Source organism: Sardina pilchardus, chromosome 21 (assembly GCF_963854185.1).
Source record: "Sardina pilchardus chromosome 21, fSarPil1.1, whole genome shotgun sequence".
NCBI lineage: Eukaryota > Metazoa > Chordata > Actinopteri > Clupeiformes > Clupeidae > Sardina > Sardina pilchardus.
The window spans coordinates 11,055,587-11,066,230 of record NC_085014.1 but is presented as its reverse complement, the minus strand read 5'-3'; the positions used below and the strand labels follow the sequence as shown (position 1 = coordinate 11,066,230).

Here is a 10,644-nt window from a genome sequence, read left to right as displayed (position 1 = left end):
TTGCTCTTGCTGGTCCTGTCAGTACTGTCTGACCGCTTCTATTTGATCTGCATCTGTTGCCTGAGCTTCAGACAGTGACAAATGTATTCTAGTTTGTGTGAAGTTGAACATAATTTCTTGTCCATAAAGAGGTTGAGACTAATCCAGGGTCAAAGCTGAAACTCAAAAAGCCTCAAGGCAGGGCCACAAACACTGACCTGGTGCTTCCCATGAAAATTAATGGTTTCTTTGGTTATAGAATTGTTGGCTAGTGCAGTTACCTGCCATCTCTCCGGAGTTGGGTGCCAAATCACCATGCTCACCTAGGACAGCAGGTCCCTCCACGGTTCACCATGGGGGGAAAGCATACAGCAAGCCTTCGGCCATTCATGTGCCAGAGCATCCACTCCCAGCAGAGCATCTCGGTCAGGGAAAACCACTTCACACAGTATATCATCTCACGCAAGGCAAAGAGATCAACATGAGCTTTTCCGAGCTTGGCCACACCCCCTCCACCACCTGTGGGTGAAGACGCCACTCCTGATGATAGGGTATCAAACTCTGGTACATATTTCATAATGTACAGAGAGTCTGGCCACTTATTGCCAAGCATTGACTTCCTTGAATGCGGGTACTCTGTTGATGTTTAAAACTATTGAATCTGCCCAGAGCCACACTGGATATGCCATAACCAATAGCTAACGTTTGGTCTTGATCTTGGTCTATGTCATTCTCAAGCTAGTCCATGAATATACCGCAGACCCAGACGACTTACTGATGGGAAATGAAAATTGAGGGGAAGTACGTTGGAAGGCGGTGCCAGGCTAGTGATTGGGGGCCTCTTGTGAGCATATCTGCTGCCCTGTTCTGTTCTCCCGGAACATGAACTGCATGGACTGAGAGGTGACACCTTGCCCATAACAGCCAGCTTTTCGCCAAACCGCATAGCTGCGGGAGAAAATGCTGCTGCAGTGCCTTGGCGATTCATATAGGCTACCATCGGTGTATTGTCTGACCTCACCAATACATCACGCCCTATGATTAGCCGGCGAAAGTGCTTGAGAGCTAGATGCACTGTTAAAAGTTCCAGCCCATTTATGTGTGGCCGCTGCAGCTGCTTGCTCCATGTCCCTTGGTCTGCTTGCCCCTCGCACACCGCTCCCCGACCTAGGAGGGAGACATCCGTAGTCACCATATGCCTGTGAGACCCTCCCCAATGGAGAGGTTCTTGGGGACGCGCCAGAGAGCCCTCCAGCATCTCTCGTCCACTTGAATACGTTTGTTCCTGTCCCTGATAGGGTGTGCATAGAATGGAAGGACGGGCCTGGAGCCTACCAACAGACCCCAGTCATCAAGGTAATTTTATATGCTATCACACCCCGTCTGAGGGACTAACGCTTCCTGAACGACTTTGGTGAAAGTGCGGGGTGATGGCGCTAGCCCGAAGCATAAGACAGAGAAGTCCCAAACTCTGCCCTTGAACTCAAAGCGAATACTTCCTGTCCCGGGGTGAATCGGAACGTGGAAATGTGCATCCTTTACTATTTACAACTATTGTGGCCATCCAGTCCCCCCTGCTGCACGCTCTGAACAATGCGCTGCAGCCTCAGCATCTTGAATGCAATTTGGGATACGTGCTGATGGGGTCGAGGTAGGCCGCCAGCGCCTCCTCCACCTCGGGGAGGTAAGTCATTCCCTCAGCCCCGTGTAGGGCAGAGATGTTTATTCTTCTGTCTTCCGTTAGTTGTTTTAAATCCTATTCTTCCGCTCTCGGACCAGTGGCAATAGACGTCGCTGAGGAATGAAAGTGTGTTTGCTATTGGCTGTGTCGTCTAATATTTAGCCGAGCCATTTCACGCCAATAGAACCTTAACAGGACCTATTGGAGGACTTCAGTGGTGATCATGTGGTCAATGAGTGTATTCCCATTGATTAACGCTGAGTAGTTTGACTGATAGAGAACCGTTCATTGTTATGGGAAGCACCAGGATCAGTGTTTGTGGCCCTGCTTTTTAAAGGGATAGTTCGGGTTTTAAGACACGAAGTTATATGGGTTCCCTGTCAGCAACGTTGTGCATCAGCACTGACTTACCCCGCAACAGCGTCCTGTGAGCCGAGATCCAGCCGGTTTTTGATGCTGAAGAAAGTAGTCCGGCAAGTTTCTGGGGTCACGAAAGTAAAGTGTTTTTCTTCTCAAAACCATATGCGTTCAAAAGAGTGATATATTTGCACCACAAAAACGTTGTCCGGGAAAAATTCAAACCTCGTTATCACTTACTTATTTTTCGCGATTCCTATCACTGCGCGCTACTGACAGCTGGACAACGTTTTTGTGGTGCAAATATATCACTCTGTTGAACGCATATGGTTTCTTCAGCATCAAAAACGATCAAAAACCGGCTGGATCTCGGCTCACAGGACGCTGTCGGGGGGTAAGTCAGTGCTGATGCACAACGTTGCTGACAGGGAACCCATATAACTTTGTGTCTTAAAACCCGAACTATCCCTTTAAGTTAATGAGGGGGAGGGTCAAAACAAAGAATGGCAGTTTTGAACCATACTGGACCTCACTTGCTGAACCATCTAAAGCCTGCTATGAACTTATTGCCTAGCCTAGAAACCTAGACGCACCCTAGCGGGCAAAAATATTTTTGCCTAGCGGGATGGTCTAGGGTCGCACCGTTGAGGCCAAGCCTGCGCTAGGCTCCAGGCCAGCCTAGCCAATCAGAACGCTGTGTACGGAGTCCTTGAGCTCGCCTTCGGCTTCCGATATTGACGCCAGGGGTCCCCATGCTTCTTCGTTCGACTAGTTGGGTGTGACACCATGTTGCACAACCATAGAGAAAAACATAATATGGATGAGGCTAACAAAGCGCGCTCGTTTGAATCGGCTTTGGAAGAGTTAGACTTGGGCTTTTCTTTGAAGGTTGAGGAGAAGCACTCAAGTCATTTGTTTTAAAGAAGGATGTACAGTATTTGCCGCTTTGATTGGTCAGAAATGCTGGCCTATTACGTGCAGAGGCAGTTTGAAAGACAACTGTTCATCCCACCCACAGGCTTCAGCTCTGTGAATGGTCCGACCCCAGACTATACATTTCTGTATAGTTTGGCTTGCCAGGCTACTTATTGCCTGCAAATGTACAAAAAGTTGTATTAAACAATGCAAATACAGAGCAGCATCACTGCAGTGTACTGCTTTATGTTTCTGTGAGTGAGAATATCAGAGAGTGTAAAGCTGTGTCAATAATTTCTTTGCTGGTCATTGAATTCAGCATAGAATCTTATATGTTATGTAATTAAATTATGTAACTATTCAAAGCTCAACTGCAGAATAGTTGAACTACTGTTTTTTTGTTCTGTTTCTTGTTATGCAGGCCTACGTTAAAAAGACAAAGAAAAAAGAGAAAAAAACTAAAACAAAAAAACAACAAAAAAACACCATATTTAGTGGCCATTTTTAATTTTTTTAAAAATGTATCTTATATTTTAAAGTTTAAAGGCCTTCTATGTGAAAGTGTGCTCATATTTATATGCATCATGGTGAAATGTGTTATTGTATTTAACGTTTTTGGCAGCTTTTAATCCATTTTCCCATTACAAAATCCATATTTGGCGGCCATTTTGAAAAATGGCCGCCATGACCCCCAGGGGTCAGATTTTGAGCGCCTACGGTCCTAAATCTGATCAGACCCCCTTTGTGAGCCTTCATACCAAATGTCATGCTTTTATCGCAAAGTGATCGATTTTTGCGCTTAGCCGCCCTACTAATTCAAGTCTTTTTTCCCCTCCTGAAGTTGGAAGTGTGCCTTTAATGAAATTATTTCCATATTCCACTCTGATGTAGGCCTACAGTATCTTGGTAGCTATGCCTAGTCTGTCAAGGGTGATTAGGCTAATATACATTTATATATAGCTCAGGGGAGGGTATTCCATATATGATCCTATCCAGTGAACTCGCTTCATTCAGCCAAATTGTAGTAACGCGACACTTTAAATTCTCAGTAACGATAACGGCGTTGCAACGATGAGAAAAGTAGGCTAATTAATTAGATTACTTCGTTACTGACAAAGTAGCGCCGTTAGTAACGGCGTTATACTTAAACGCCGTTACTACCAACACTGTTTATCTTTACCCAAAGCCTTAACAAACCCCTTACCAAAAAATAACTGCAGTTATGGGAGAAAACCTGTAATAACACTGCAGCTTTTCTGAGATAGGCTAGGTCTATGCCGTAGGCCTACAATAATATTTTAATGCAAACAAACATTACAGTGCAGTGTTATGTAGCCTAGGCCTAATGCAAAACTCCAGAAGCATTCTATGAACCACAGTACTGACGGGTTTGACGCTTGAAGTAGTGCAGTCATTTTCTTTAAAGGAATTATAATTTTTCTAACAAAAATAACTGCTATTTTGTGAGCAAAAGGTAGGGGCTTCAGCTCTCAATAGATTTGACTACAACAGGATGGCCTTGAAATCCATTCCAATTGAAATAATAGAATAGAATAGAATACTCTTTTGATCCCGTGAGGGAAATTAGTTTCTCTGCATTTAACCCAATTTAACCCAATTAGTGAACACACACAGCACACAGTGAAGTGAATCACACACTGACCCAGAGCAGTGAGCTGCCTGCCCAACCAGCGGCGCTCGGGGAGCAGTGATGGGTTAGGTGCCTTGCTCAAGAGCACTTCAGCCGTGGACTGGTCGGGGATCGAACTGGCAACCCACCGGGCCCTCACACATTTACCTAGGACATGCATCAAAGTCCGTTACAATGAGATTAGACCATGACTGGACATAACTGATTCGACAAACTTTCCAGCAGACTATCATGTTTGTACTTGAGTACTTCCAGAGATTGCGCAGGAAGTTACATTTGTTTATGTTTACTGTATTTAAATTTATTATACACACCAAAGAGGTGGCTCACCCCTGCCTCGCAAACTTCCAACGTTTTTGTCTGGGGGACAGGCTGTCCATACTTGGCTTGTTTCCAGTTTTAGGAGCCTGGGCTGGAGATGACTGCTGAATGTGACACGAATGTTATGGGCTTGAAATCGTATATTGCTGGCCATGTCTTGGCCTCAGCTGAAGGATCAAAGCAGACTACTTAGTATAGTAGCTGTTTAGACTAAACTAGCCTCCGGGCAGTGCGTTTGGTAAGTGTCTTTGTGCATGTACTCCCCACGGCTGTTAAAGCTGGGAGTGCACCTACTGTACATTCAACACTGTGTGTATACTTGTACCATGCACATGCGTCACTGTCCTGTTTGAAGCTTTGCATTGCAGCAACATTCCGCATGGCTTCCTTGGAAACAGAATCTCCACCTGCTACTTTGTAACTCATTTGAGTAACACATCTGCGTATTCCAAAAATAGCCTTGATAAGGCTTCAACCAAACCATTGTTATGGTGAATCCTATTTGCGATGATGGCAATAGAAAGGTGACTATGTACTGTACAGTATGCCCTAGGCCCTCAGTCATTCTCATTCTGTTGTTTGTTAAATAGAAAAAACAGAGAGCCAGAGAGACTAAGTAATTGGGAGAGGTTTGGGAATAGGTACACACAACTGTTTGAGAACACTTGCCATTACACCCACAGGAACTTAAATGACATCTCATTCTAAATCCATACCAAAAGTGTTTGATGGCATAGAGAAACTTGTTGTCTGTGGGCCAGTCAAGTTCTTCCACATCAAACTCCCCCAATAATGTCTTTATGGACCTTGCTTTTGTGAACGGGGGTGCAGTCATGCTGGAACTAAATAGGGCGTCCCCAAACTGTTCCTGAAAAGTTGGAAACATGTTTGTCTAAAATGTCTTGGTTTACTGAAGCATTAAGATTTCCATTCACTAACCCAAGCCCAAACCCTAAAACATTATACCATTGTCCCTCCACCTGCTGTACACAGTGCACACAAAGACATGTTAAGTATGAACTGTGTGGAGGATTGGCCTGAAGGACATGAATGCACTGCACTTTAAAGTTGCATTATTTATTATTTATCTATTTCATGTGTGTGTGTGTGTGTGTGTGTGTGTGTGTGAGAGAGTGTTTGCTGTTTATTGTGATCTGGACTGCTCAGCGTGCTTCTTAATTGCCCCTTGGGGATGAATAAAGTTTTTTGAATTGAATTGAATTGAATTGAATGTTTAAGGGGTATGGAAGACATACAATACCATTGGGATGAATATGAAACAAACCTTACAAGCCAGGCCTCCTTATTCAACATCAGTGCATGGCCTCGCAAATGCTTTTCTGGATAAATGGGCAAAAGACCCCTCTAAATCTTTAAGGAAAGCTTTCCCAGCTGCAAAGGAGGGACAAATTCCATATGAATGTCACTAAAGCTCCTATGGGTGTAATGGCAGGCGTCTGAATTACTTGTGTAGGTCAGCACAGTTTGAACACAGTTGGTGACACCACCAGCTATCTCTTTACACTGTTGTGTGACTTGAGGATATACGTCAGAAGGTAAACATAGGCTACTGTATGAAGAAGGGACCAAGACAGACAAGGCATTTCATATAAGGACTATAATTTATTTGCCATATTAAATATATTATCTATGATTGTTACAATTTAGTTATGACAATAATACATGGCAGTTTATCTTTTTCTTGTGTTTAGCAATAGAACAAAACAGATAACATAAACAGTGAGATCTGTACTAGAAATAATGAGCAATGATGTAGATAAATATTTTTTGGAATGTATTACATTTGTATTTAAAATAAAAAATACATTTCAGTATCAAAATAAAGAGAATATGCTGTAAAACTCAGTTTGTGTGGTCTGTAAATACTGGCACGTGGGATGAGAGGGTATGTGTGAAGATTCTTTTGCCTTTCTCTCCTTTTCATTGGAGAAATTCCCATGATTCAGTGAAAGCCCTTTTTTGTGCCGAGCTCAACCCTTTTGATAAAATAATAATTTGAAAAAGACATGAAAAGTATACAATAATTTGTATATGTGAGCAAAGGTTCAATCAGACAAGGACTATCTGTCAGAAACATAGAGAATGTTTTACTCAAGATCAGTGGACACAAGCCATTGAGCGCAATAGTGCAGTTCGATTCGGTGGTCAGACAGAACCTTGGTTGAAACCATGAGACCACAGGACCGATGAATGAGTTTGTTTTCCAATGATCCAATGCAGAATACCGCTATAAAGTGATTTCATGAACTTATCGGCCTGAGAAAACCCCCACTTTCAAACCGAAGCCAATTTGAGGTTGAATGGAAACAAGCAAACACACATACAAACAAGAGCTCCAGCAGCTTCGTAAAAAAAGACCAAACAAACTTCAGTCAAGGAGGAAGAGGGTCTAAAGGTGATAACCCTACATACGTCACGAGTCATTTACCGCTAAGGAAAAATAATAATAATAATAATTTCATATAAATCTGTTAAAATGTATTTTTTTTTCTCTCACTAAACTGATACAGGTAACAAGAGCAGCAGAGGGAGTATTAGCAGCAATAATCGTTGGTAAGCTTAGAGAGGGGTATGAGACACATACATTTCAAACTGATTGCAATGTGGTATGGCTGTTGTCCTTGAAAAACAGTAAGCGTAAGCTTGACTCAAGTTTTCGTAAAGGGTCGCTCAGCTTCTTGTTGGGCAATACAGATAAGGTAAGAGTTATAGCATGATGGTGTGACACTGCCCCATCACCCCACATGAGATCCCAGGAGAGTTCCCGGGCGGTACTTGACTTGTTAGCCTGTAGTTGAGCCAGTGTCATTACATTTGGACACACAGAGAATCCTCATGAACAGTGTTGTTTATGTCTGACAAAAGGTAATAAAGTCCCTGACAACGTCACTAGAAATGGAGCAAATAGTGGTGTCATTTTAGTCAACGACTCCGGTCAAGCATTTTGCCAGATATATCAAGCTATGGCAGTTTTAAGAGACGTTATTACCTTTTGTTGTACTTGAGAGGTGTGCCATGCCACATGTTTTGTTAACTCAAGTTTTGAATTTGGATCATAACAGTCATTCACAGTATATGTGGGAACAGGGATTTTGTATCATCTATCAAACATCTGCTGCGCATAAATCAAATGTTTAAAGATATGGAGTAAGCAGCAGGTTAACGAGATGTTATTTATCTCTGAAAGTAATTCCAACAAGTTGTGTTACCACTGGAAACACATCTCTCGAATAAGGGAGAGTGCTACACCTATGAAAAAAGGCAAGTTTGAAATAAAACAGTATATAACCATTTGAAAGGCAGGTGAGTGAGGGCAGCATAAATGTCTCCTCTAAGATTTCCAAATCAACAGTGCAGAGCTATATGCCACAGATGGGAATCAAATGTGCTGGACCATAGTTTTAATTCGACCAGGACACAAGATAACGGTCCCTTCTATCTTGAGTGGCTTTCAGTTAAAACCCATTTTGTAATTTTGTACAAGAGGTGTTTTTGGTGTTCAGGCACGTCCGATTGTTGAGGTCACTGTGCAGCATTCAAAGTTTCCCACAATGACAACATGGCTGACAGGAACCCTATTTAAGGGTGTACCAAAAGGACTACAGAGCATAGCGCTCATCAGGACTACACAGAGAAACAGAAGCAGAGGTCATGGACAGTTCACACAAGCCAGATTAGTGGCTGTTTCCCAGATGTTTGTCTTAGTAAGTAATAAACAAACATACTTAATTATTCCATGGGAGATACTATGATTTTGGATTCTGGAATAGAATCCTCAAAGGGGGAACGGAAGGTGGGGACATGGTAGAGCCAGATATATCTCTGTTTTTTGTTTTGACGCCAGCAAACGAGGGAGGAAGATCACAACAAGTTCAAAAGGCACCATGTTTCTTTTAAAAGTAAAAAAAAAATAAAAACCTCCCTGGGAAAATATGGACTTTGCCAAATGTATGTACGTGCTACAATGTGAATACTAGGCCTCCCTCCAAATCCCAGAGATAAAGCTCAGAAATTAATGTTCCATTTCCCGGGCTTGGATTTGGCCCTGACCGTGACCTCTGAACTGTTAAAGCGCCATTCCCACTGCCCTCTGGTTCATACTGAAGCCAGACACCATGCATGACAGAGCAACAATGGCATAGAAACTCAGAATTAAATTTGTTTGGCAGATTGAAATACATTAGTATTTAGCCAAATTAGGTAGCTTGAATTGCTCAGCTGACATTTACATAATTTCATAACACAGTTGTACAACCTGTCACCACAACCACTACCAGACTTAATAAGGGTTCATGGCAACATTAGGTAAATTAGTCCTGGTTAAAGATTTGTAAGTTCAACTTAAGCAGCTTACTGTCTCACAATAAAACTCCCAACACCACACATACATACGTATCAACGGTCGACTAAAGCCAGGAAAAGACTATGGCGCTCAGTTTGAGCCAAATAGAAATACATTTATAACAAATGCATACTTCATATATCTTGAGAGTACTGCTTTATCTAGGTGTACATAAAACATAACTAGAATGTATGTATATGTGTACGTGTATGATAGCAGAACCAAACATATTAAACTCTCCCAACATCAGAGAATACGTACTTGTGTTTCTCTTGGCGTGGCTGATGTTAAAATATACCTGCTAGATAAAATAATCTGTAAAAGTATGACACTCTCTGCCCACCTTTACGGGGGGAGAGTTCGCAAAAACAGCACGTTGAGCATATTTATGAAAGCTTTGGCACCATCTCGCTTTGAACTGCTGTCATAACAGTTTAAAGAGAACAAGATGAATCACGGTTCCTGACATATATCCTGTGGAACAGCCCACATTTTTTCCCAGGCTTCAATGAAGGACATCGCAGGACCTCCCGAAGACACATCAGTGTATGAGTAGTATTTTAAAAAAGTATAAAATTGTTTCTACGTAGCGTTAGCATTCAAGGAGATTAAATGAATGTGGGTGCCAAAGCTAACAGAATGACTATAGCCTTGTCCAGTTTAGCCATTTGCCGTGGACATACAGAAACATCTAGAAATCATGAGCCACATCATGTAGAGCTGCTCAGGGGATACAGCCCCACTGGCTTCTCACACACAGACACAGACACACTGGCCGAAGCTTCTCTCTTGGGCATACAGATGGGTAAGACGTTAAGTCTAAACATCTATCGTCACAGTTTGCATTGGTCATGGCATAAAATTAAAAAAAGTACCTTCTTATGTCAACTAAATATGGTCTCATATGAAGTAGTAGTAGTAGTGATACTAATAATAATAATAATAATAATAATAATAATGATAAAAATAATTATAATAATATACTGGGAAATGAAATGAGCTCACTGTGTGCCAGTTAGAGAATGTGCTGAGAGACCTGCTCCTGCGTTCTGTTCTTCACCCCTCTCTCTCTCTTTCTCTCTCTACATATGTTTCTTCTTCTTTTTCTTCTTCTCCTTCTTCTTCTTCTTTTTCTTCTTCTTCTAGTTCTCTCTCCTCCTCAGTCCTTACACAGGAACAGATACTGAATGAGCACGGCAAAAAGGATCGCCACAACGCCAAACGCCACCAACACCAGCAGGGCAAAGTGCTCGTCTGTGAGCTGCCACCTTCGGTGACACTGCCCGCTGCTGCCGCCGCTGCTGCTGCCGCTGCTGCTGGCATTGGCCACTGATTTGGCGTCCCGGTTGGCATCGGGGAGGGCAGGCAGGGCTGTGC

The 10,644-nt window shown here is 42.6% G+C and overlaps 1 protein-coding gene across 2 annotated transcripts in view; it reads right to left on the bottom strand.

The window, feature by feature from the left end:
• Window positions 1-6,513: 6,513 nt before the first annotated feature.
• The window catches only part of LOC134068516 (fibronectin type-III domain-containing protein 3A-like), a 30,468-nt gene continuing 26,337 nt past the window's right edge, over window positions 6,514-10,644 (bottom strand). For both annotated transcript variants that reach the window (XM_062524180.1, XM_062524181.1), the window contains exon 25: window positions 6,514-10,644. This exon is cut by the window's right edge and continues 127 nt beyond it. In XM_062524180.1, the coding sequence (XP_062380164.1) occupies window positions 10,427-10,644 (218 nt within the window). In that variant the 3' untranslated portion in view covers window positions 6,514-10,426.